Source organism: Vanacampus margaritifer, chromosome 4 (assembly GCF_051991255.1).
Source record: "Vanacampus margaritifer isolate UIUO_Vmar chromosome 4, RoL_Vmar_1.0, whole genome shotgun sequence".
In the NCBI taxonomy this organism is placed as follows: Eukaryota; Metazoa; Chordata; class Actinopteri; order Syngnathiformes; family Syngnathidae; genus Vanacampus; species Vanacampus margaritifer.
This window is the reverse complement of record NC_135435.1, coordinates 9296257-9324179: the sequence shown is the minus strand read 5'-3', so window position 1 is coordinate 9324179 and position 27923 is coordinate 9296257. Positions and strand designations below refer to the sequence as shown.

The 27923-nt window shown below is 38.3% G+C and overlaps 2 protein-coding genes and 1 long non-coding RNA gene across 3 annotated transcripts in view; 2 read left to right on the top strand and 1 right to left on the bottom strand.

The window, feature by feature from the left end:
- Positions 1-4441, top strand: part of coro2ba (coronin, actin binding protein, 2Ba) — a 33606-nt gene extending 29165 nt beyond the window's left edge. The window contains exons 8-12 of the mRNA XM_077564442.1: positions 98-194; positions 1190-1302; positions 1428-1518; positions 1617-1756; positions 3253-4441. Coding sequence (XP_077420568.1) covers positions 98-194; positions 1190-1302; positions 1428-1518; positions 1617-1756; positions 3253-3387 — 576 coding nt within the window. The 3' untranslated portion in view covers positions 3388-4441. The remainder of the gene's footprint in view (positions 1-97; positions 195-1189; positions 1303-1427; positions 1519-1616; positions 1757-3252) is intronic.
- A 2993-nt stretch (positions 4442-7434) lies between these two features.
- On the bottom strand, positions 7435-12366 carry anp32a (acidic (leucine-rich) nuclear phosphoprotein 32 family, member A). Its single transcript, XM_077564178.1, has 7 exons — positions 12195-12366; positions 9587-9736; positions 9397-9519; positions 8334-8532; positions 8145-8251; positions 7891-7957; positions 7435-7793 (listed from the first exon to the last, which is right to left on the bottom strand). Exons 1-7 carry the CDS (start codon positions 12246-12248, stop codon positions 7714-7716), a joined length of 780 nt encoding a protein of 259 aa, XP_077420304.1. The 5' UTR covers positions 12249-12366; the 3' UTR covers positions 7435-7713.
- An 11097-nt stretch (positions 12367-23463) lies between these two features.
- LOC144050827 (uncharacterized) lies at positions 23464-24387 on the top strand. Its single transcript, XR_013293938.1, has 2 exons — positions 23464-23889; positions 24024-24387. It is a non-coding gene; the product is annotated as an uncharacterized LOC144050827 (long non-coding RNA).
- The last annotated feature ends 3536 nt before the right edge of the window (positions 24388-27923 follow it).

Sequence of the window (27923 nt, the reverse complement as noted above, 5' to 3'; positions counted from 1 at the left end):
GGTTGCATGTCTCTGTTGTGTTCTTGGAGTCAGACTCAAAATGTCCACTATGGTGATCCAGGCTCACAGATTTGAACATGCTCTTATGTTTTCCTAGGGAGATGGCAACATTCGTTACTTTGAGATTACTACAGAGAAACCATTCATCCAGTACCTAATGGAGTTCCGGTCACAGGTTCCTCAGAAAGGATTAGGTAAGTCGCTACTGCCAACTGTGGCCGAAAAATGTAACTTAAAAAAACAACTTTTATTTAGACAATCAGAACATAATTACACTGAAGAACATTTCTTACATAAATTTCTGACAAAATCTCTGTTCATTTTAAAGATGACGTCACATTCAAGTGCGGGAAATTCGAACTTGAATCGACGGAAGGCTTGCAAGAGTTACCATTATGAACAGCTAATAAGTGTCAGAAAAACGGGGGGGGGGGGGGGGGATTATTAAAAAAAAACTGAAAAAAAATCCCGAAAAACAGAGGTGGTGTTCTGTTTTTCAGATTTTTTTTTTGTCTGTTTTTTTACCTCTGAACTTCAAGTGACTAGTTGCAGACTCGCTATTAGCAGAAGCGGACACTTTCCCGCATACCTCCCTATGCAATAAGATGGTCGTGTTTAGTGGCTCTCAATAAAGGAATGAATGTGTATACTGTATTGTGGTTTGTTCTCTAATCTCTGAGGGAAAACCCCTTTAAAAAATATTCAGAAAAACAGAAAAAAATATTTTGAAAAAACGGAAAATAATTATTTTATAAAACAGGGAAAAATGACTCAGAAAAATAGAAAAAAACGTATTCAGAAAAACAGGAAAATAAAAAAATTTAAACAGAAAAAAACTGGGGGGGAGATATCCAATAAAACAGAAAAAAATACTCCAAAAAACAAAGCTCCCCCCAAAAATTTGTCAGACAATCAAGAGGGTTTTTTTTCCAAGTGAGTGCGCTTCCGTAACCTACTTCATTATTAGTCCATTGTGACAGTTGAAGGCGAGCGAGCGGGTCACAATGGAAATGAGTTTTGTACTAAAGTGGTCTTGTAAAGGAAATAGGATTTGAGCAGGAAGTAATGAAAGCTAGAGTCAGGTCAACTGAAAACTCCCTAATCATCACTTTGTCCTGTGCCGTTCCAAGTTTGTTCAGTTTCACCTTTTATGTGGTCTATGTGTCACATTATTCACTCTCCTTTACAGGTGTGATGCCAAAGCGTGGTCTGGATGTGGGATCTTGCGAGGTCTTCCGATTCTACAAGCTGGTCACCCTGAAGGGCTTGATAGAACCCATTTCAATGATCGTACCAAGAAGGGTCAGTGAGATAATCAAGGCTCATAATTTTTCCCCTGAATCTTAATGGAAAGTCCTCCACAACAATAGCGATGCTAACTGAATTTACTGACAGTGGATTTGATGTACAGTATATCTGTTCTACAGTCAGACACATACCAAGATGACATTTACCCAATGACTGCGGGAGCAGAACCTGCACTCTCAGCCACCGAGTGGCTCAGTGGCATCGACAGAGGTATGGTACACTTGTGAAAACGGATTCAAAACTCAGTTTGTGTACGTCATATGTTTATGATCTCTGGTATCGCTGTGTGGCTTGTTTTGTGCAAACAGATCCCGTCTTAATGTCCCTGAAGGATGGCTTCCACCGACCAAACAAGTTAGTGTTCAAGGCCCCAGTAAAGGAGAAGAAAAACGTGGTCGTGAATGGTATCGACTTGCTTGAGAACATACCACCCAGGACGGAAAATGAGGTAGAAGATAACAATTCCAAGACCCCAAAATGTGGTGTGCTTGTAAAACAGCTTTAACCCTGTTTTTGTCTTAATATTAAAACACATGATGTACATTATTATATATAATAAGAGTAATGTAAATTAAAATGTATGAAAACTAACCAAGGTTGATCAGGTTTTTAATTGTGGATCAACAGAATTATTTAAAGCCCGATTTATTAACTTTCAGTTTTCGTTGATTATGGCGGCACCATATGGACAAAAGCGGTAGTGTTTTGCCTAAAGGAAGACCACGTTTCCCATTCTCATCTCCGGGTACCCTGGAGTTGGATTGAAAAAGGCTACATTTCAGTTTGCAGTGGGTGTGATAATGATAAATAGCGATCAGGTAATTATTTTATTGTCTATTTTTTCTTATTCACTACTGTAACGTTTCTCAAGTACGTTAACAGCACACGTTGGTTGGGTTGGGGATCTTACCTTCTTAATTGTTAACACGCAAATGGCTACAGTGTTGGCCATCGCTGACGCCAGACAAAAAAAAAAAGGAAAGAATAGTGAGAAAAACGTATAGAGGCACGACTCTTCTCCGTTGGCCTCTGACACTCAACTCCATTCACAAGGCTCTCACTCCACACTGCGTTCCCCCTCCCTCCCTTCCTGAAGCACCCCCAAAAATAATAGGGGTGTGCCAAAAATCGATTCTCATAAGAATCACGATTCTCATTTAGTACGATTCAGACTCGATTTTGAATGTCCTAAAATCGATTTTATTTAAATTATTTTATACTGTCTTGCCTTTGTCTGTGTGTGCCTTTATTTGGAGCGCTGTTCATGTTGTACCTGGTTTGGCCACTTAGGGACAGTGTGGTTCCACACGGTCTAATACACTGTTAAATTGTAGCCACATTAGAGAGTAAAAGGAAAAAGTCATGATCAAGTTATTTCAATCAAAGTTGGGGGGGGGGGGGGTCAGCATGGAGCCTTTCTTTTGAGTGAAAAAAGTGCCGCGAGTAGCGCACTAATTGGCATTAGCGAGTCAGACTGGAGTAGATCATTACAATTCCTTGCACATCTATAGATTGGAGCAAAAATCAGCAGTTCCCACCAGCGTCCTCAAAGTTACTTAGTGCCAGTAAAAACGATACATACCCCCTCAGACCATGACAAAGGTTCCATTAATCTAGCTGTAAATCAATGTTTCATCAGCAGACTTATGAAAATATGAATTGCGAAGTTAATAAGTGGGGCTTGAAAAAAAAATCATGAAACAGGCATGTATAAAAATGGTGGCAAATCCAAATTTGACCGTAGGGACAGTGTGTCCTCTAAATTGCATTACAGCTGTCTTCAAACTTGTAACCAGTCAGTCTGCCTATTTCAAGGGTGACTAGTAGGGTGACTACTAGGTCACTGTCACGTTGCCCATATTAAACATTTAAGTCCACGGGACTGTAATATCAATGTATTGCACCTTCCAATCATCCTCTGTCTTTTTTCTTGTCTCAATGCAGCTCCTGCAGATGTTCTTCCGGCAGCAGGACGAGTTGCGGAGGCTGAGGGAGGAGTTGAGCACCAAGGATGTGCGAATACGCCAACTGGAGCTGGAACTCAAGAACATGAAGAATTTGAGTCCCAACAACATTTGACCTCTGACAAAGCCGCCTGCTTTGTCTCTAGTTTGGACCTCCAAAAAACTTTGGAGCCTTCCACCATGTTTGACCTTATACTATAGCCCACTTCCAGCTGCCCTGCCTCACACATTGGATGGTCACTGAACATTGGATTGTGAAAGCTGATGTATTACGGCAACTTGCCTCACTTTCAGCCACTACACTTTATCTAAAATGCCTCCGAATCTTATATGTTCACCCTAAGTACTGACAAGCAACAGTTTTTTTTTCTTTTTTTCCCAAGCCAAATTAGTGGATAAAGTTCAATTGAAACACTTTCTCTTTAGGCCTTAAACGATACTGCAGCTTGTTTGCAGGGAGCTACAGCATCGTCTCAAAATGGTCGGCATGTACTTGTGTACGTTGTCTATTACGTCTTCCCAACTGCACAAGTACTGTCTTCTTTTGAAGAGAATCCATGTGTAATGAGCAGGTGTGCACCCTTGGGTCTACACTAGCTCAGCATTTAAGGGAACTTTTGTTGGCACTTATTTGGTTTTAGGGCTAATTACAGGGATGGGGGTTGTATTATACATTTGCTACTATTTATTTGTTTTTCTCATATTGTTTATGACTATGTGGCTGGGCAAGTAATGATTGTGACGATTGATGGATTTCGCTGAATGTTTACATGTAGTTGATGCAAGATTGTTGTGGAAGTGGCTCTTTAATGGTTTTTGACAATAACACCATAACTACAGACAAGGTAGATATATTGTATAGGTATTACATTCTCGATAGCTAATCCCTTTGGTTAACTATATCACTGTTACTATAAGCCATGTTTACTACTAGCGAATCTCTAATTTTGCTCCGCCTCTAATAGTAGAAAGACATTTATGCTAACTTTAAACCACATGTTTTAAAAGCCTATATGTTCTCCCTTTTTGACGTGATAATAGCCATAAAACGGATGTTTATTTTTTTCTTGGCAATTTTGAAAGTGAAAGACATGTTGGTTACAGAATACATGCAACACAAATGAAATGTGGACTTCCAATAAGTTTTAGTAAAGGTGGATTCTTCTACACCCTTTGAGCACTTTTTGTGTCAATGATTGTTGCAAACCGCATCATTTTAGGCTTCAGTATAAACCTAAACATTCATGTAAAATAGCCAAATTTAAGCACATCTTTTAGTGTAGCACTAATCAGAAGTATTGCATAATACAATGAGATTCAACACAAGGACTAAATACTACACTATTTTCAAGTCTAAATGAATAAGTCTCAGTCGGTGTGACTCAAAACTGAATAACAGAATATAAGATATAGTGAGGGGAACATTTAGGTGTGTCATGTCAAGTTGACCTGTGAGCAAGCTCAAGTAGCAAATAAAAAGGCTGAACAGAATTCTAGTACTCACTTTTTGAAGTGTGGTATAAGAGCCGTAACAGGGCCTCTTCGAACAGGATGTAGTGTGACATGATGGTAAATGATTGACAATTACAGTAAGTAACATCCAGGAGGCATGATCATCCTAGATTCATAAATGAGGAAGATATTTATCAGGTTGCAAAAACCACAACTGTCCAAATATAAATAAACTGGTTTTATTGTTGTAAATGGAAAGAGGAAAAAACTATTTGAATGAGGTTTTATGAAGGCCAGTTTGACCATGTTGCTTAATGTGAAAATTCAATAGTAAGTGTAGTAGTTAGTTAGCAGCTCACATATCGTCGCCGCTATGTGAAAAACACTTATGTCCATTTTTTCCCCATTTTTTAAATCTGTATGGGTTTTTTGGGAGGGGGGGGGGTATCTGCAGTTAGCTTCATCCCAAAAACATACAAATGTAAAAAATGACAAAAATGGACATAAGTGTTTTTCACATAGCAGAGACAATATGCAATTTTACTATTCATGGACCAACAAGACCTGTGTACTCCCAGGACATTTTCAGATAGCTGTAATTGTTTGTCATAGAAAAGAACAGTGGACAGACACAAAAATAATTCTGATGCTGAATTAATCATCTTTATGGAGAGATTATGCTTAAAAAGTTCTGTCCAAATGCAAGAAGCTTCACACTGCACATTCCGGGTAAAATAGAATACATCATTCATATATTATTACAATGTATAGTTTCACATCAGTTATATGCTTAATGTCTGCTGCCATCAAAGAGAATACAAAAAAATAGATTTGGTCAATATTTACAATAACACGTAATATCCGAACTATCAAAGCTTAGGTTTTGACAAGGGTTGACTTCTGCTATGGGTTAAATGCCTCAGAGGGTCACCCTCAGCACACGTTTCACATCAGGATAGCATAGTACACATGGTTTATTTCTAGGAAATAAAGTAGAATGCAAAAATAACATTTCTGGCATGACTGGACCACAACTCACATATCTGAACTACTACTGGCTTTAGATTTAGAAGTAGGCATGCATTATTATGTTGGTTTAAGTTACTTTTTAAAGTGAGGGACTTGAAAGGAACCCCAACCTAAACGACAAACTGTCTCAACTGACCTTTACCATTAACTCATTCACTGCCATTGACGGCTATAGACTTCAAACATTTATTTGAACTATTTCTATTAGTTTCACTTTTTTTTCCACTTTTGTTAACAAGAGTATGAAAACCTTTAAAAAAATGTGCATTTAGAACAGATAAACAATTTGTAATTAATCGTGAGTTAACTATTGAAGTCATGCAATTAATTACAATTAAAACATGTAATCATCTGACACCCCAAATTTTTTATAATTTTTTTCTTTCTTTTTTTTTTTAAATTAGGGGCATCAGGCGATATAATTTTTTGATTGTAATTAATCACGACTTCACTAGTTAACTCAAGATTAATCACAAATTTTATATGTTCTAAATGTTTTCATACTCTTGTTAACAAAAGTGGGAAAAAATGTGAAACTAATAGAAATGGCTAAAATGAATTTTTGACGTCTATAGTCGTCAATGGCAGTGAATGAGTTAAAACACATGTAAAAAATATATATAATCATTTCTTGTAAAAAAAAAACCCATCTTGTTGACAACATGATTTGATACACACCGGTTGCCATGTTTTTGTCTGCGTAATGCATTCTAGGATGACGACATGATATGGTTGCTTGCGGCTTTTGGACGCAATTTTCCATTAAAGGGGAACAAAGAAAGCGAGGTAAGCCTCCATAAGCTTTCCTATAGAAAGTTAAGAAAACAGTGGAAAGATGCGTTTGGAAGCGTCTACCTGCCCAAAGACCCGCAGATGTACTCTTGTCAATTCACATCATTCAATGCAGTACCTACCCTAAGGCCATTTCCTTCAGATATTGCTCACAAATCTGTCTAAATCTGTAGTTAGCATTTCTGCTTTGTCAAGATAAGACACACAGACAATCTTGGAGGTGAGCATGCTGGATGTGGAGGTCCTGGGCTGGTGTGGTTGCACGTGGTCTGCGGTTGTGAGGCCGGTCGGATGTACTGCCAATTGGTCTGAAACGCCTTTGGAGACGGTTTATGGTAGAGAAATGAACTTTCATTTCACAGGCAACAGAGCTCTGGTGGACATTCCTGCAGTCAGCATGCCAGTTACATGCTCCCTGAAAACTTGCGACATCTGTGGCACTGTGGTGTGTAATAAAACTGCACATTTCACAGTGGCCTTTTATTGTGATATGCCACACCTATGAGGTGGGATGGATTATCTCGACAAAGGAGAAATCCTCACTAACAGTTTATCAAAGATTTGTGAACAATGATTGAGGGAAATGGCCTTTTGTGCATGTAGAAAAAGTTTTAAATCTTTGAGTCCGTCTCACAAACAAAAACAAAAAAAGTGTAGCCTTTATATTTTTGTTCAGTGTAAATAAACAGATCACCGTGACTGCTAAAAACAATAGCGTGCATCCATGTTACGTCACTACCCAGAGCATTTGCGACAAACAACAATGGCGACGTATATGCATATAAAATTTTTACAAAATGTATTAGACTGGAAATTACTTTTGATATTTTACTTATGCTAACAACCAAATAAACCATACTAGAGAGCAAAAATGTCATTACAGACGGGGTTCCTTTTAAATTACAGATTTATTCACAAACTGGTCTCATACAAAGAGTCAGAAAACACCCCAAATATCTCTTCAAATGTCCTTGCCTAGCTTATAAAATGTGTCTGCAAAATAGTTAAAGGTGGACTGTAAAGACCTTCAAAGGTACACAAAAGGTGCAGAGCCTGTGACAAAGGGCAAAGAACCAGAGCTCGCCAACTGAAGGAAAAAACACTTGGTTATCGGGAAGAGACTTGGGGCATAAGTTCAAACAGTTCACATTTAACCTCAAAATGACCCTCAATCGTCATCATCGTCATCGTCGTCGTCTTCTCCTTCTTCATTCAGTTCTCGTTTTCGCTTCTGACCCCGATCTTGTTCTATTGGAGTAACAGTCAAAATGTTTAGGATGCCAGAAGAAGCGTTACAGGTTTTCCCCAAATTTTTTTTTGGGGTCGGCCAAGCCTACATACTCACCCTCTTCCTCCTTTGCCTCCTCATCGTCATCTACATCTTTGTCATTCAGGTCCTCCTCATCTTCCTCCTGGGGATCAGATTGTCTCATTACTTCACAAGAACTCCCGTTTTCATACACACAAGGATAAATAAATAAAAACTCTCTATGACACATAATTCAAGATTTTATTCTAGCATGCAGAGCAAAAAACCAACAACTATTCAATAAATTAAAATATTATTGATTTATATTTCAATACTAATTCAAGTCTGACTTCTCCACTGAGATCCCCCTTCTCATTCTCCTCTTCATCGTCATCTCCCTCATCCTCGTCTTCTCCTCCTGATGGTGCATCATCGTCATAATCCTCTTTATCTACATCTGCGTAAAACCAAGGGCTATCAGCAAAATGTACATGGATCTATCAGTACTGTATCATCTTTCAAATGTAAATGTACTGTACCTTCCTCATCTTCGTCGCCGTATTCCCAGCCTTCTGCGTAAAGCTCGGCATCCGAATCCGACGCCTCTTTGTCATCTTTGTCGTACCCGTCCAGATAAGTGAGCTGCGGTAGTAGCTTGAAAACACTTTCTCTGTACTCGCTCAGGTTTGTCACCTCACACGTGAACAGCTCAAGGCTTCTCAGGGTCCCGAGGTCTTTCTGTCAAAAGGACCAGTCTTGTGAACAAAGCAGCAACTTAGAACAGCTCAAATGTGTCATTTATGTTTAAAGGGGCATATATTACGGAATATTGACTTTTTGTTTGTAAACAATTAGCCGGGCCTTTGAAATGGATGCCCACCAAGATTATTATAGTTGACAAAAACTAAAGAAATAACTAAAATGAAAAAAAAAAGAGTTTTTTTTAACAAAATATAAGAATAATGAGTGTGCTTAAAAAAAAACAGTAACTGAAACATTTTACATTTAAAAACTAAAATGAATTACTATTATTGACAAAAGAGTCTTTGTCAATTAATTTCATACATGAGCTTTCGGGGTTCTTTTTAAATGTATTTATTTCTGTATTACTTAAACGACCGTACAGAAGAAAAAAGGTGTAACAATTGTTTGAGAATTGTAGTTTACTTTATTACTTTCTTTACTTTAAAGAGGAACACCAAACGACACACCCGGAATAAACTCCAGACTTTATAACTGCATAATCTGTGATAGGTTAACGAGGGAAAAGCACATGCATCCTTGTTATTTTTCTTCAGTCTTCAAAGTCAATTGTCCAATTACTTTTGGTCCCTTGAAAAAGAGACTACTTCATATTAAAGAGCTGTAATTCTTAAACCCTTGCTCCAATTTGGATGTGAATACTCTCAAATTACAGCGGAGAGTTTGCACTTTAAGACTATATTGATTATATGATTGTATCGCGAATATGTTTTCATCAACAGCTAAAATAACAAAACTTGTGTCACTGTCCAAATATTTTTGGGCCCACCTGTATTATTAAGAATGTGGCTGTACTTTGACTTCCACTACATTTGGCATTTTCAGGCATGTTTAACTCACCAGTGGTTCAATGGTGCTGAGGTCTTTAATCCGATTTCCGCCTAAATTGAGATGTGTGAGGTTAGGGCATTTCTCTACCAACACTTCCAAGCCTCCTGAAATCTTGTTATCGCTGAGTTCAAGCTGTGAATAATTCAAACTATTAGAAAGCTGCACACTTTTAACAGTTTATTTATGTATCAAAACCAACCTTCTTGAGTTTTTTTAGCTTCGGCAAGTGGGCGACCGTGGTCAGTCCAACCCTCATTGTGCTCAGGAATTCCAGCTCCTCAAATTCATCCGTTAGACCATCGAGCTTGCCGTCATTGGAGCGGCAGTTGTCAAGGACAAGCTCTTTGACCTACAGTAGAAACACATTCAAGTCTGGTTATTGGCAAACCCCAAATGATCAATGATAAAAGGGATTTAAAAAAAAATAACCAGAAAAACAACACACTAAGGCAGAATCCTCCTCACAAATGATTTTTGGGAGGACACTACGCTGAATTAAGTGTCAATTAATAGCACACATAGCATATTTCAACTATTCTAATCAAGTGATTCTCAAAAGAGCAGTACAAGTACTACAATGGTATGCAGGCTCCGTCTAGTGGTATGCAAAAGAATCAAGTAGAGTATAGTACAGTACTGTACAGGTCAGTTTTATTTAACATTTAAGTACAACACATTTGGTTTTAATCCTAAACTTTTTTTTACTTGAATAAATATACTTTTTTTCTCAAGTTTAGTTTAAATATATTTTAATTGAATTGTTATTTAAGTTAACACTTCGTCCTAGTTATATTCCAAATTGCATAATGTTACTGTGGCTTACAATATTAAATATCAGTTTCAATTTGAACGCTAGATTCAAACCATCATAGCAGTTATAAAACAGCAAACTCCATCTTAAATGTTGGTCATATTGGAGGTACTTGGATACCTACATATAGATATTTTTTTTAACATGGTATTAGGTGTAAAAAAAAACAAAAAAGTTTAAGACCCATTGCTCTAAATCTGTCTGAATATGCAACATTAACCATTATTGAAATGGGAAGTCATACTTTAATGACATCATTCTAAACTCAAGGCAGTCGTTTTTAGAGAAAAGGGATATTTAATTTTAAAATACCTTAATAATATTTTTATGACAAAATTCAAGCAAATGCATAAGTTGAGCATCAATGTAGAAGCCTACCCGAAACTTTAATGCAGGGGTGGACAAACCTTTCTGCTTTCTTTCTTCTTCTTTTTTAAACTAACAGATGAGGTTGTTGTTTTTTTAAGTACAATTGTGTGTATAAAATGGTTTGTTTTCATACAAACACAATTCATTGCCACGTAATATTGTGAATGAATTGTGTTTCTATGAAACACAATTGTTTGTGGAAGCTGAAATATGTAAAATGCATTTTATGATTTAGATCAAATGTTAGAACATGACAAATGCATATAATTAACCAATTTTAACCACAAAAATACCTAATTTGATGTAACAAATGTCGCAGGACGCTTGGTATTAGTCAGAACGTATGTATACTTCTGTACTTTAATGGGTGTTATTCTATTAAAGTTATTACCTCAGTACAGCAGAAAAAGAACTGTACAGTACTGTACTAGCTGTATTAGTACAGAACAGTGAGTGAATTGAGCGGATGGATATTCACGTGTGCTGAGACCTTCAATGTGACACCAATCAGCATAGAGAACCGGAAAATAGACCTGCATAATATTATTCCGCTACAGCTATTCTTCTCGCGATGAATTGGCTCATTTACATTGCCTAAATAATACATTTATGTACGTATCATTATGAAAACCGGTTAATTTATTTTTTGTACCGAGCAGATACGCGTGCAAACGACGTAGAGGGACGTTTATTCGAACAAACAAATCGGAGCAGAAGATCCTAGTCCACAAACTCATTTGTAAGTAGGAGGGGCAACTAAAGCGGATTACGCCGCTGCCATTGCCAGGCGAACGTTTCTACCTGTTGTTTACGACAAAAAAACGCAGATGGGATCGAGGATCGCTTATAGGTTGTTATTTATAACAATGTATTGTAAAATCGCGCGTCGTTTGCGTCGAATAAATGCGGCGTTCACGTGCTTCAAAATAGGACCTTTGTATGGTAGTAAAATGGCGGCGTGTCCTACTTCTAGAAACAACTACGCGCGTTCGAGCGAGGTGTTTTCGATAGATGGCTACGACGCAGTCATAATGATACGACAGCTTCAAACAAGAACCAAATTTACAGCAACGTAATGTCATGAGAATGGCAGTGTATTTTGCCTCTAGGTGGAGACGAGTAGCGCTGTCCGCCAACGTTGGCACTGCACTACAGTATTGTCTGGCCTCACCATTGCAATAGTACAGTAAGTGTGGAGCTGCGCTAACTGGGGGGTGCTGGGTGGGTGGAGCTGGAAGCGGCACCTCGAGGTTTATCATTAATTTGTCATTACTTGCGTACCCAAAGGCTCAAAATTTGTTATTCGATAAATGGAGGCGCAGATGCAAGTTGTGTCAATATACGGGGACGAACAAATACGCGCGCCGAGCAGATCTGTAAAAGTTACTAATATGGCTTCTCTCGCCGCTTGCCTTGTTTATATGGCCGCACGCCGGAGATGGAATTGACTCGCTGGGAGCACCTGTCTCTTCTCAACATGTTCGCAACAACGCAGCATTACGTCCGCATCTTTCCCAGACTTGAAAAACTTTGTATCTCTCTTTCTCCACCACGGCAAGAACGCACGTACACGACAGCGTTCACCGTCCGGTGAGACGCGAAAGCGATGGTCCGCGTCTTAACTTACCTCTGACGGAGTACAGTTCCGCAGTTCCAAGTGAATTCTCTTCTTCATCTCCATCCTGGTTCAGTTCGCCCTTTGATACACACTTTTAATAAATATCACAAATGCTCCCGGTGCCTCCTGAGCAAGGCTGTTGCAGTTCATTCAAACTTGATCCGCTAAAGTGGGCGGGGGCGCGGGTTTGGGATTGTCGTCACTGTCAACCAATGAGGTGCGCCGAATTTAGAGCGATCTGATTTACATACGTATGCACCAATGAAATGCCCCCCCGATCGAACTGGGTGGGGTTTTGTTGTCTACTGCTTGCTGTTCTTTTACTTCTTTTACTCCAGTTACACTGAATAAATGTCCCCGCCCCGCCCCTAAATGAGAGTACCGCACCCCCCCCCCCGAAAAAGACAATGAACCTACACGTGAAACGGAAATGGAGCAGCTTTGGCAATGAAATGCACCCAAATGATACTACACTAACTAATAATAAACATTTTTTATGTTTAAAAAACAAACATCAATTGTTTAATTTTCTCTGCCACTTGCCTCATTAGGGTCATAGGTGGCAGGAGGGTATGATGAGCCTATCCTAGATGAATGGACTAGAAATGGAGAACTGGCTGTCAGACATTTGCAGGTCATACATAGACAACCTTTCACACACATAGCTATGAGCAATTTTGTTTTTAATTAATCTAAAATGCATGTTCTAAACCCATTCAATCATGGGGAGAACATGCAAACACGCAGGAGGGCCTAAAATTTGAACCCAGATTATCTCAACTGTGAGGCAGATTAGCTGACAACAGGCACAAGGTATTGTCCTTCATTTATTTAGGACTATAATTACATTCAAATCACATAGTGACAAAGATGCAACGTGCAAATTACTTTTTTTAGAAGTAAAATGTTAAAAGTTGCCTCACAGTTGTGCGGTTCTCGGTTTAAGTCTTGCCTTCTTTGTGGCGTTTGCATTTTCTTCCCACACTTGTGAGGGTTTTTCCTGGGTACATTGTTTTACGCCCACATTCCAGAAACGTCTATAATGTTCTCATTAGGGTCACAGGTGAGTTTGAGCCTATCACAGGTGACTTCAGCGAGAAGCGAGGTACACCCTGGACTTGATTCTAGCCAGTTGCAAGGCACATATTGCTGCTTGTTGGACTGCGTCAAATTTTGGAAATTATTATTTTTTTACTCTTTTATGATTACTTTTTTTTTAATGTCTGCTTATATAAAAGAATGATATGTGTGCAAAATAAAAAGTTATGTTCCAGCTCTTGACTCGTCATTCTCGTTCCCCTTACAAGTAGCCTAGTTATTTGCTATATGTTCGATAAAATGCTAATTTCCGACACGGCTGGTGGTTAGCTCCAGTGAAGTTGTGCACACGTGTAGTGAAAGCTAGCAGATACGGGTACTTGTACTCAACCGGCAGGTAAACAAGGTCATTACGAAAAGCACCTGTGACGAAAGCCAAACTCTAGCAGGGTTTTTACTTTCTTGACCTGGTTTTTCCATCTCTGTCCATACGCGCCCGTACAAGCTGTTGAAGCCATTCGGCGGCCATCTTACTCCTCCCATCTTGCGAGCAGACTACTGTTAAACTATCCGTATACGTACAGATGAGACACGTACAGCTCGTTGGCACTTAGTAAAGAGCCGGTGGGCGGAAGTGTATTGCGGGATGGTCACAATTTTTTTTTTAACAAGTGGACAGTATGTATTTGAAGACCCCCTTTTTCTTTTATCGCTCAGTAAGACCCCAATATTAGATTTGGCAGAGGCATCTTTTGTTGAACTACAGGTATAATTCTTTAATTAAAAAAAAAATACAAGTTTCCGCCTGTAAACATCATTAAGCATATAATTTATACATGTATTTAAGGCAAGTTGTAAAATGTCTTAAGTCCTCTTGTTTATATTTAACAAATTAAAAACATCATAAATCATGCTCTTTCTACTAAGTACTGTCTCAAATGTTCTCCAATTTCGATACTGTAAATGTATAGGATCGTATGCCGAGAAACGTTTCTTGGGAGGAGTATTATGGCAGCCTCGCGACTTCAAAAGTCTTGACAGACAGCGGTGCAATTAAAACGGCTTGATTTTAGTTATCTTAATACACAGTCACATCCAGAAATGCAATTGTACTAATAATTTAGTGAGATAGATATGTATATAAATAAATGTACTGTATATCAACTCAACTCAATTGTATTTATATAGTGATTCATTTCACAGCTGCTGCAACTGTAACAGCACTTTACAGAACACGACATAAAACTAAAGATAAACAATAATAGGCTACAATCGTAACAAACCAACAAAATCTTTTTCTCCGTTTGTTCTCAGTTTGAAGCAGTTATAGAGCTACTCAGTTTCGGATCCTTTCACCAGTGAATCCAAATGTCCCGATCACAGCATGCATGACGTCACGCAGACTATATGTGAGAATTTAAAACAATGAACAAATATAAATCAATTTAAAACTAAATATAAAAGTCATGTGTTTACGGAATACAGAGGGAATGGGAAAGGTGTAGTGATGAGGAGTATTGCTGATTTGCTGATTACACATTTCTGTTTACTATTGTTCATATCTTGTGTTTTATTAATGTTGGCTTTTTGGATCTAGGTTGTACTTAACTATCTTTTCTGTGGATTTATAATGATGAAATAAAAACAAAACGAAAACATTGTTTATAATATATAATCGTGCAATCAATGAATGGGGCAATTTCCAAAAGCCTCTCAAACATCAACACACTCCTTTATTTTCCTTTATTCCTTGCCCATTTTCTCTCTTTGTATTATTATAGTATAGCTGCAGCTGCCAGAGCAATCCGCTTCTTCCTTTACGTGCAGCTGTGTTGTGTGGTTCAATAAATTATAATGCTCAAAATGTTGTTTCTTGATGAACACACCAGAGGTCGCAGTTTTTCTATTGCAGCGTGTTAGTTCGTCACCGCAGCAATGGATAAAATAATGAAGCGTTGCATTTTTTATTTTATTTTTTTATGCACCTAAATAAATGCTAAAATGACAATTGTTAAAGATAAAATGGAAATGTACTTTAATGCTTACATCATAGATAGGCCAATGCAATAGTGAACTGTGACTTTTTCTTTTCTCTCTCTCTTTTTTTTTTAAAGCATATATTCTTTATTTATAGCTGTTCTGGATAGGCATTTTCAGACTGCTTGAACTAAGTGTATTGAATTAATTTGTTATTATTATTAATAATAATAATAATAATAATTATTATTATTATTATATCTTATTAAATCATTAGTGACTCCAGCCCTTAAGTTCCCTTAAATTGAGCTTTATATTTTAGCATCTTGAATACATCCTGAGTTTTGGATAAACAAAGCAGGATGCTGATCATGAGCTTCTGTTTTTCTTTGTGTTAATACATGTATTGAATCTGACATACACCCATTATCTGCGCACGTCTTCCACACGATAATTGTCCATGTAACTTGATTAGTAAAATCAGTATACGAGTATGGTCATTCTCAGAAGACCTACATATGACATCTCAGAGGATATTTAGCAGCAAAAATAACCACATACCACAATGTGTTCATTTTTAATGTATGAATACATTGGCAGTGACTAGCACATTGCCTCACAATCAAGTGGTCCCAGGTTTGAATTTTGACTCGGGCCCTCATGTGTGGAGTTTGCATGTTCTCATCGTGCTTGCCCGAGTTTTCTTATGGATATTTGAGCTTCCTTCCAACCCACATTCCAAAAACATGCATGATAGACTTTGAACTGTTCATAAGTGAGCAGTCCAGGGGGCACCCTGCCTCTCGCCCATCGTCAGCTGAAATAGGCTCCAGCTCACCCATTGCCCTCATGAGGACAAGCGGTGTAGAAAATGGATGGATGTTAGAGGAAGCAAGGAAGTCCTTCTTGTGTTTACTCTTGAATAAAAAGAGAGAAAGAAAGAAAGAGGTACAAGGTTAACGTTCTTTCTTTCCGCTTGCAATAAGATACACAGATGTGAATTTTACGATACGAGTTCTATGAACTGTGGATGACCCACAGTAAAATGTTAAAATGCAGATTTAACTTGCATATCCATCAATCGTGTTTATTTTTATTTTTTTTATACCGCTTGTCCCCATTAGGGTAGTGGGTGTGTTGGAGCCTGGTGAGAGGTGGAGTACACCCATGTTCTGACCACCCAAAAGACAATCATACACACTCACATTCACACCAATAGCAATTTAGCATATTAAATTAATGTAACATCCATATTTTTAAAAGAGATTTGAGATGCAGAGGACAAGACAACACAGTAAATTCTGTAGAATAAATTTGACTCTATTTAGAGTGGGACCAAATAGACTCAGTTTTAAAGTAATATTTACACTTGGAACAGAGTAAAATAAGGAATTGGGCAGAGTCGCTCAAGGGTTGAGGAACAAACTCATGACCTTCATCTTGGGAGACAGCCGAGCTACACCCTGAGCCACAGAGGCTCAGCTCCTGTTGTGTCAGCTGGAATCAGACCAACATACTGTATATGTTTTTGGTCTCCTCTCCTCTCCCAGGCTGAAGGTTGTGAGTTTGTTCCTCAAGTTTTAAGTGACTTTTCTTTTTATTTTCAATTCTTTATTTTACTCTTATATAATATAAATACTGTTTTAGCCTACTCTAAAACTGAGTCTATTTGGCTCAACTCTAAATAGAGTCTAATAATCAATTATGGGCCTGACTTAAATGTATTCAAATGTGACTGAAGTCAACTAATTTATGCTGCTACACCAATGAACAATTACTGTATCAATTCCAGGTGTTCTCTAACAAAACTCCTTTGAATCAATATTTTGCATTTGCAGAAGAGATAATTGAGGCTACCACGAGATGGTGATATGAACACACATCCTCTATGCTATGGGTTGTACTAGTGATGAGACTGTAGACAGAGTACAGAACAGAACTATGAGTAAGATCACAAAGAGGGAAAAAGTCCCTCTTGTAAATGATGATGCAACAAATAATTTAGTAAAAGATAAAAATCCACTTTCTTATCTGAAGAATTCACTTACTTTACCATCTATACCTCCTGAAAAATTAAACCGATACGCTTTTGCAAGGACAATGGCAGCTCTGACAAAATAAGCAGTGAACTATCAGCATCTGAAGACATTCATTATTCATAGTAATTGATTTTGTCAGGTTGGAGACAGTTCTTTGTAATGCAATACCCATCCAGGACAGGAGGACGATAAACACACACAGCAATCTCCTCCATCGTGCATCACCAACAAGCTGTTTCCTCATCGCTTAGCTTCTCTTTACATCAACCTGAAGCTTTTAATTCCATTGGTGGGGTGTGCGAAATGTATTGTCTTCTTTTGAGTGCTGGGTACAAATGTCAAGTTGAAACATTAGCATTGCCATTATTGTGTACTTGCTTGTGTGTGCAAAGAGAACAGCAACCCTGCTCCATCTACTTGAGCGGTCAATTGGTACACGTAATTGCTATATTGTCCATTTTTGGTTGGTGCTGACATTGTGTACAGTGCCAGAACAGACTGTATACTTAATGATCAGGCAATGTTCATTTTTAAAATACTTAACTTTAGTTGAGTTTAGGATGCACATTCGTTGAGTTTTCCCCCACTCAATTTAAAACAGCAGTGTAGAAGTAGTCTCATTGATAGGAACAAAAAATAAATAATGAAAGTAAAATAAAATGAAAATGGCTTTTTTTGAAACATGTTTTAATGTAGGTCAAGTTTGAAAGATTACCTAATTTATTTTCAGTTCGTAATTTCATATCTGACTCAAAAAGAGTAGTGCCTCACCAGTAGGGGGAAACCAGAGCACCCCGAGAAAGTCCACGCAGGCATGGGGAGAACATGCAAACTCCACACAGTAAGCCCAGAGCCCGGATTCAATCCCGTGATGTCTGCACTGTGAGGCGGATGTGCCAGCTAACCAGTTGGCAAACATGCCACCCTGAAGTTGTTCTTTTGTCTCTAAAACCATATTGACTTTATGATTTGGTATTTAAAGGGGAAGTCAACCCAAAACATGTCTTTACAATAATATGTTCTTTGTACGGTATACTGATGGAGTTAAGCAGCATGACCTTTTGTTGTTGTTTTTATCCATTTTAAGGGGCGGTCATTTTGCTAAAGTGGTGCGATGCCAGGGAGGACGTGTGCGATTAGCATAAAGTGTATTGGCACATCCACTACAGTGGGTGGTAGTGGTGCTCTTATTGTCAGAGAGGAGTATTAGCTCCTGTGCAGAAGTGTCCTTACAACAATTTTAAAGACAAAGGAAAGGATACTATTTATAGTCGTGGCATAGAGTTAGGGGGTGGTGGGGGCGTACCGGTGTAGCAAAACAATAATTGAGAAGCATTGCAGCTAAACTCATATTAGTTTAGCAATTTTCATTTTGGTTGAGAAACAACCAGACTGAAATGATAGATTACAAATAATTAAGAGTGAGACGTTCTGCAATATTCAAGATAACTGTTTTAACCAAAATCATGTCCACGTCAAAACAGTCTGTGGGTTTATTGTCGTGACTAAATGTTATCCGTACCCTAATGACTCAAGGACTTGTCGTTACGATGGTACTGACATGTTCAGTGGAACATATATTTACTTTTGAGAGATGCACTAAGGATTTAGAAAAAGAAAATGGGGACCATGATGTTTTGACATGATACTGTAGCAACCCAGTCATGGGTGAAGAAACTTGGAGTGGTAAATTAGGCAGTTCAGAATGGCTGACGCAGAGACCCAATTTCAGAAATTGACATTAATCAACATAATCTTGTCAAAACACTCACAATACAATTAATTAAACTTCTTAATTGTACTGTACTACAGCATGCTAGAATCAAGAATAAAAGAATGTGCTAATTTTGTCAGTTGCAGATTACAGTAAATTCCTATCGCAACACAAGTCATTGAAAGGGCTGCATTGTGTACTAATATGTACAATGTACTAATAAAGGGCCTTTATAGACTGTATTGAAGAAGCTCTTGTATTATATCTCACCAGACTGATAATTTCAGCATAAAACCTTTGATACACAAAAATATCGACTCTTTTTTTTAATGCAGTTGTGTTTTGTTTTCACAATTAAAGTGTTGAAGATTAAATGTTCCCATGATTCCTCCAAGCGCCTTTTTATTTAATCACGCAATTCCTAAGTTAACAAGAGGACAAATGAAACATACACAGTCATTTGCTAGAAGCAAGTGAGGAAACAAAAAAGATTGCATGCATCTTATGTAGATGGTGAAGCACTCAGCTCTGTGAGGCAATTAATTTTTAACGAGGCCTATTCATTCAGCACAACTGGAGCAGTCGGATGTAACAGTAATGTGCAGACACTCTCGTGCTCACTACCTAGCGTTTTTTTCACTGCCATGCAACACTAAGCATACCACACAATATGGTCTAACAGAAGGGCTTGTGCATAGAAAAGTAAGATTTCTGATTTTGCTGTTGAACTTTTGAAAAATGGTTCTGCTTGGAAAGAAAGATGAAACTTCTTAAATTCATCAGTGTATTAATAGAGAAGTAAAGATTTAGTGCTAGTTGCGATGGATAGCTATACAGATTTTTGTTGTCATTCTGTTTGAAATAATTCCGATTGAAGATCTCTGGTCAACTGTTTACATGTGATGTGATCCATTCCGATCTGATGCTTACATGTGCCACTGCATAAGATAGCTAGATAGATAGATAGATAGATAGATAGATAGATAGATAGATAGATAGATAGATAGATAGATAGATAGATAGATAGATAGATAGATAGATAGATAGATAGATAGATAGATAGATAGAAAGGGACATACACACCCACACCCACATACACACACCACTGTGAGTGCTTGATAGACTGTATATTAGGATACATAATTATATATTCACAGTGTGTTACTCTGCAGCAGTGTCCTCGTATTAATTACAAGCTAACAGAGCATTTGACACAGATCTCATTATCTCAAGTACACGCACAACTGCAGCAGATGAGATGAGACTATTTACAAGTGGAATTTTCCAGAACATTTTTGTTAACATTACTATTTATCATATCATTTTTATACTACAGCAGCAGGAGTCTTAACACGGTCACAGTGCTAACAAAACTTTAATTCGCACTGCTCTGTCTTTATTTTGGTTCTAGTTTTTTTTTCTTCCTGTACTTTTCACAGAAAAATGCAGCACACACTACCAAATATCTAGAATGGAGCCAAAGACCTACATAGAGTACCCTATCTGAGGTTCACAAGCATCTAAAAACAAGCTTTGCCCACTGGATTTAACTTTGCATAACTTAAGCAGCTCAGCTTGGGGCTGTTTACAAAACCCAGTGCCGTCACTTGTGGGTGTTTTTTTCTTCTTCTTCTGTGTGTTCATTCATGCAAGTGTTGTGGTAAGTACTTGATAAATCAACTAAAAACAGTTGACCATATTCACTCGTAACAGCACTACGCATCTCAACCATCATCTTCATATACTGTATTAATCGTGACTCGTTTTTGTTATCTGTACATTTTTTGTGCATTTTTTTATGCATCTGACTACATATTTTAAGCATAATGACACCACTTGCTACTTCCTCAGAATAAAGTCTCAAATTCACTGTCTGCAATTATGTTGGTTATCATGACTATCCAGATGACACACAGCTATTATTATTATTATTATTATTATTATTATCATTATTATTATTATTATTATTATTATCAGTGTCCCCAAATGGCAGTAGTTCAATTAACGTGTTGTGTCACTGTCTAAAGCAAATTAACAACTGGATGAACCAAAATTTCCTTTAGCTAAACTAAAGCAAGGCTCAGCTAATTGTTTTTGGCGATGAAAAATAAACCGAGGGGTTGTTAGCAAAAAAAAAAAATGAAGCTGTAGAATAGTTTTTAAAATTGTGCTGCTGATTTATAAATCACTGAAGGTTTGGGTCCTGAAGTGAGTACATGAAAGAAATGCTAATTAAATATAAATCTAGTACGACTCTGTGGTCTGCAGTCTTAGGTCAATTAGTAGAGCTCAGGTTTTAAAGCAAACATGGTGAAGCAGCATTTAGCTGTGATGCTTCACACATTGCTGCCAACAAAAGTTAAGCCTGCCCCAAATGAAAATGCTTCTTCTTTATTTATTTTAATTTTTTTTAGAGAAAGCTCAGTATTGTTCATTCGATAATCCTATTGATTCGACATGTCATCATCATTGCTCTCGCTCTCTTTTTTTTCTTTTTTTGTATGCGCGTGAGCATGTGCGTATGCGGGTGTGTGTGCATAGGTGCGTGCGTGTGAGTGTGTGCTCATTAATTCCCCTAAAACCTATTAAAAATCCCATACCGTTCACCTAAACCGAATACTTCAGAATCCGGCTAGAGTCGCGAAGTTGTCAGGAGACCCGAGGAAGGATCAAAGAAAAGAAAGAAAAGTGAAATCCAGCACCGACCAGACATCTCCTACTACCCACCGGGTTACCAACCAGAATCTTTCACCAACCCCACAAACATCTAAATACCAACCAATTAGGGAGACCTCAAGGACCAAAAGGAAAGACTAAGGAAAGGAAGGAAGGATAGATGAATCAGAGTGAGATCCACAGACATCAGCCTCCACTGATTTAATGACCAGAGGAAGACGCAGATTGTGTTTGAATTTCGGTAGATGCTGGTGTGGTGGATCTGGCATGCATTAAGCCCCCCTCCACCCATACCTTTGATTAAGGTTTTTATTTTTAAGACTTTTTAAAAATTAATTTCATTGTATGGTCTTTTTGTAATGTTAGAAAGCAACTTGTCATTTCTTTACTACAATAATACACCTAAATACATTTAAATTGTGTCGTAGGTTCCTTTAGTAATGTTAGTAAGCGACACTGTAAAAATTATAACCCCGCTTAAACAAAACAAAAAAATGATGTCCAGACATTTTTTTTGCCTTGATCAAAATTATTTTCTTAACATTTTAGTTATTGAACCAAATAATTTATTTATTTTTAACTGAATTAACATATTCATTTTGACACCAGTTAATTAATTTATATATATTTCTAATTTTATTGTGTTAATTAGTAGCCAATTAGTAGCTAATTAGTTGAAATCTCAACTTTTTTGTGTGAAATTGGAATGTCTCAAAGGTGCCTTATGGTCATATTGGCTCAGCTGTAAATAAGTAAATAAAATCCTCTGCCTTTAAAATGATAATAATGCTTTCGGGTAGATTGGATGGACACAATTTAAGGCCCTGTCCAGACGGAAGCAAAGCTGGCTTTGTTCGTCAAACAAATCTCGTACACACAGAAGCATTTCAAGATTTGCATGTGTCCAAAAGAGGACGTTTAACGGCTGTAATGTACATGCTGAGTCTGGAGTGGCACTGTAGCGCAGCCACAGGGAGTTAACGGAAAGCGTAGAAGAAGAATCAGCGAAGAAGACAAACACTTTTTTTTCTAACTTTATTGTAATCTACAGAACAAACATGTCTTTGCATGTATCAAGACGACATGAAAAAGGCGAACACAGGAGAAGTGACAATGGCGGGCGATTCATGTACAGCACCGCTTGTTGAACATGGAAATAAAGAAGCAACATATTTTGTTGAAAAAGCATAAGCAAGCTAAGGAGGCTGCGCAAAACGACTATGACACGGCTATCCATTGTTGTTGACAGACACGCGAGAATTGGCGCATACGTCATCAATCTGCGACAATGCGTCATCATCGAGCTGCGACCACTACGTCATCACTGGAGGAGTATCCTGCATATGGTGTCCAGACAGACGCGTATGGGGCACGGTTTGAAATCTTTCCACTCTGGAGCCCGGTTTCAAAAGTGATCGGTGTCAAGCTCCGAAACCATCGTGTGGACGAACGGCCTCAACGGTAAGAAACTTGTGAGGATGCATTGAAACTGGCTTTCGTGTGGACGGGGCGGGGCCTAAGAGTTCCAATTTAATTGTCATGTTTCGGTTCTGTGGTGGTTGGGGTTTTGTTTGTTATGGGTGTTCTTGTTCTTTTTGTCTGTGTTCCTGGTTTCTTCCCTTGTCTCGTTATGTCTAACCACGTCCATCTCTGTGTGTCTTCCCTTCCCCAGGTGTGTCTCATTAGTGTTGGTGTATTTAGGCCCCGTCCAGACGGAAGCCAAGCCGGCTTCGGTCCTCAAACAAATCTCGTACACACAAAAGCATTTCAAGACTTGCGTGTGTCCAACAGAAGACGCTGAGGACGTTTAACGGCTGTAATGTATATGCCAAGTCTGGAGTGGCGCTGTAGCGCAGCCACATGGAGTTAACGGAAAGCAAAGAAGAAGAATCAGCGAAGAAGACGGACACTTAAAAAAAAAAACTTTATTGCAATCTACAAAACAAACATGGCTTTGCATGTATCAAAACAACATGAAAAAGACTAACACAGGAGAAGTGACAATGGCGGGTGATTCAAGTACAACATATTTTGCTGCAAAAGCATAAGCAAGCTAAAGAGGCTGTGAAAAACGACTACGACACGGCTATCCGCCATTGTTGTTGACAGACTGACGGTTCGCGCACAGTCATGCGTGAATTGGCACATATGCCATCAATCTGGGACAATGCATCGTCATCGAGCTGCAACAATTACGTCATCGCTGGAGAAGCTTTCAAGCTCCGAAACCGCGCCGTCATGTGGACGAACGGCTTAAAAGGTAAGAGACTTGTGAGGATACATTGAAACTGGCTTTCGTGTGGACGGGGCCCTAGTCTGTTATGTTTGTCCAGTCTGTGTGTGTTCATTGTCTATGTTATGTATGGGAATTCATGTGTCAAGTCCTCACCACAGCCAAGTCGCCATCGCCACAGCCAAGTCGCCATCGCCACAGCCAAGTCGTCTTCATCACAGCCAAGTCGTCTTCATCACAGCCAAGTCGTCTTCATCACAGCCAAGTCGTCTTCATCACAGCCAAGTCGTCCCCGTCACATCCAAATTGTCCCCGTCACAAACCAAGTCATAGCCATTCCACAGCAAGTCAAGTCGAGGCAAATCAGGGCCTGTCACGTCACCCTCGTTCCAGTCATGGTGACCAGTCTATTAACGTCCTGTCCTGTCCAGTCATGGCGATCAATCTATTCACGTCCCGGCCAGTCATGGTTGTCTGCTCACCTTTCTCCCTATGGTTAATAAAAGTACCACGCATTGCACTTGATTCCTGTGTCCCTACATTTGGGTCCACCATCCCTCTTCCCTCATCACGTTCCAACATGAAATCAATAGTATTATTTATAATAACAGGCAACATAATAACATATGTGATGCTGATGCTTCTCTTATTTTACTCATTTAACGTAGAATCTATAATTAAGCAAAAACAAGATTGGTACGATAACTCACCTGTCGGAAATACTTGCTTTGTCAGACTTTAATTGGTGTGTACACATTTTTTAAGCAACATTAAATAAATTGTTTCTCCCAACTCAGATTTTTGTTAAATATGATATTTTAATGTACTCGTTCACATTACAAAAACAAATGTGACTTCCAATGAGAAGAGTCTAATGTAAACGCAAAGCGCCCATGATGTGACACAGTAGTGGCCATTCTTGCCAACTCTGAAGTTGTAAATCTGATCACAGGCCATTGTGACCATGTGGAAGTATCCTTGGGCAAGATACTGAACCTTCAGTTGCTCCTCATTTTGCATCATCAGTACTTGAATGAGTGGTCAAAATGTAAAGTGCTTTGAGCTTTCAAAACCAAGATATAGTCACAAGCAACCTATCACCACAACTTGAAAACTAAATGTGAGTTAAATAAGGTGACTCATCATGAATAGCCTACTTCACTTGAGACAGTAGATTCCAGGTTGCACTGGCTAACAGTTAACAACTGCTAGTAAAATCTGAAAAAGGAATATGCAAAAGCTGCCTTTTAGATAAGATGGAAGCAAGTAAGGCTCACTGAGTCAAAAATGAACTCCTAAAACAGACATTAATTGGTACAATTTTGCTTTCCAGCAAATGAGACCACTAAAAGGTACTCAGCGTCAAATTTGCCACCGCTTTTAACAGTGGTGGATTGTGAGTTAAAAAGCTGAGGCCAAGTGAAGTGATAGCTTTTGTCGTGTATAGCTGCCTGCATAAGGTCACTCAAATATTACACACAGCTCTCACTCTGATGAGGTGCACTTGTTCATTCTCTACAACCACAAAAATGAACTGAACTCCCAACTGTTAAAGCAAAATATGAGATTCTGTAGTGGATCTCATTATGCTGCATTATGTTATAAGATAACCCTTATTATTGAATTCATATATGAATTCATCCTAATTATACTTGCCTATAACGTTACCGCCATTGGTACGCTAACCCTGTATGGCTAATATAATTAACATGTGATTATTTTCCCAGCTCTCAATGTTGCATCATTAAAACAATTCCAATGTTTTTAAAGTCCAAGATAATAGACAGCAGCTCATGCTCACATTCACAGTTACTGAGTGGGAACAGAATCCACGCTGTTTGCATGGAAGTAAAGCAAAAGAACCTTTATGTGTGTGAACCCCTTTTCATCCGTAAAAATATTCTGCCACCCTAAACACATATGAGTGGAAAATGAAGATGATAAGATGAGCTTATCTAGTGCAGGCACAGAAATCGGTGCATGATAATCGAGAGCTTGGCCAAATAACTGCGGACAAAGACATCATAGTGATAGAGCTGTGACAGGAGTTTCAAATTAATGTCTACATTCACTATAAGCACCCACAGGCACAAACAATCTCTGTCCACACAGCTCTGTCCATCAATTTATTTTGCTCCCCTGTGCCTGAATTTGATATCATATAGGGGGAATGTCATATTAAAGTGTGGGCCTCCTCTCTTTCCAAAATTCAAAATGAGAGAAGGGCTTAGAATACAAATGAGCCATAGATCAAATCAATGCTAGGGGTGGTGAGTGTCTTATCTCTCCCAGTCAGTCAGTTTAGAGTTAGTGCCTGCTACAAAGATCCGTGAACAGTAAAGTGGCCTCCCCAGCTAGACAAGTGAACACTTTGAATCCTTCCTCAAATATCATACAGTATTCAGATTACTAACCTATTTCTTAATTCTGAAGTCTGGGTAACATTTTATGTTTCAACCGATGCTTTAAATCTGCAAATGCCCATTATCTGATAGTGTCGCTTAATAACTATTTCTGACAGAATCAGACATGGGGACTGCTGTTTGAAGCTTCTTTAAAATTGCGTCAGTGAGCCCACATTTTTATACATTAGCTAAGAGATCTTGTTTAATTCAAGTCACCAAAAGAAAGATTAAAATCACAGTTCTGCAGATGGGCTGTGTTTAATCAGTCTTGGAAAAAGTAAAAGCAGGTTTTTGCACAGAAAATGGCTTTTTAAAGGAGGGTACTCGCCTCTGTTTTTGGTAGGAAACTGCAAAAATCAAGGAAGCATCACTCAAAATGAGAAATTAACAAGAACCATGGAGATAAAGAAGTTTTCTTGCATTTACTTCTGCCGTGGAGCTGTTGACCATGGTAAGTAGACTGAGGCCCCCAAGAAATCTGATTACATTGAAATGGAGACAGTAAGAGTCTGGACTCTTCAAACCACATACTGTAAACGTTCCGTTCCATACTCTAGTCTAGAGCATAGGCGGTTTTACAGGGTGGCAATGGGTAGCAGCTGCCACCTTTGCCAAATAGCCTTGCTACCTCAGTGGCCACCCCTACAGGTAACAATGAATGTTATCAATATTAAATTCAAAATATTATAAATGGTCCTGATGTTGTCTCTATACATTTAAATCATGAGTTTATATAGAATCCCAACAAAACACAGCTAATGTATAACGGTAGTGACTCTCTCTCTATATATATATTTATATTTTGCTTTTTCCTAATTTTACTTATCCATTTCACCATATATTGACTAATCGTGACTAATACAACTGCCTTGTCTTGTTCCACCAAATTATAACAGTTGTTTATTTTTTACTTCCCTTCTCAAACAGATTAAAAATAAATTGAGTTGTACAGATTAATGGTAGAAAAAAAGTTTAAATGAGCTTGGTTTACTTTTTTGTTTTCCACAAAACATTTGAACATAGGTGTTTGTATCCACTGAAAATATTGTTTTTATTTTATTTAAGAACAGAATGAATGTTATTTTTAGAAGTACAGCATCATAACTAGTCAGCTATGGGAATGTGGGACAATTTATATTGTCTCGACTCGACATTCTTTTCCAAGATCTTGCATCATGCATGCCTTGTGCTCTGTGACCTGACACTTTTTGTTTATTCCATCTCACAGATTATTTCACAAGATTTGGCATCAGCATTAAGAAGGCTTTAATTATTTAAGCCTTTGGTAAAGTGGCCTTGCACTGTCTCATGCAAAATACATTAGAGCACCAAAAAAGCAACACAGTTTCCTCCTTGCTCTTTACAAAACATATGCACAACTTGTAAATTCTTTACAGAAATTCTGTCATGATCCTGTTATCTGTTTGCTATGTTGTGTTTTTTGCATCCTTTAGTCACCTTGTTAGTGTGGATGGGCGGAGCCTCCTGCAGAGACCTCATCTCAATGCCTGCTTGTGCCGCCTGCTCAATTGCAGTGGAGGGCGGGAAGTTTCGGACCTGGGCCGTCACTGGTGACCTAAATTACGTAATCTATACCTTTTATTAACGCCATCATTTTGCAAACAAAAAAATTAAAAATGTACAAAAAATGCTACA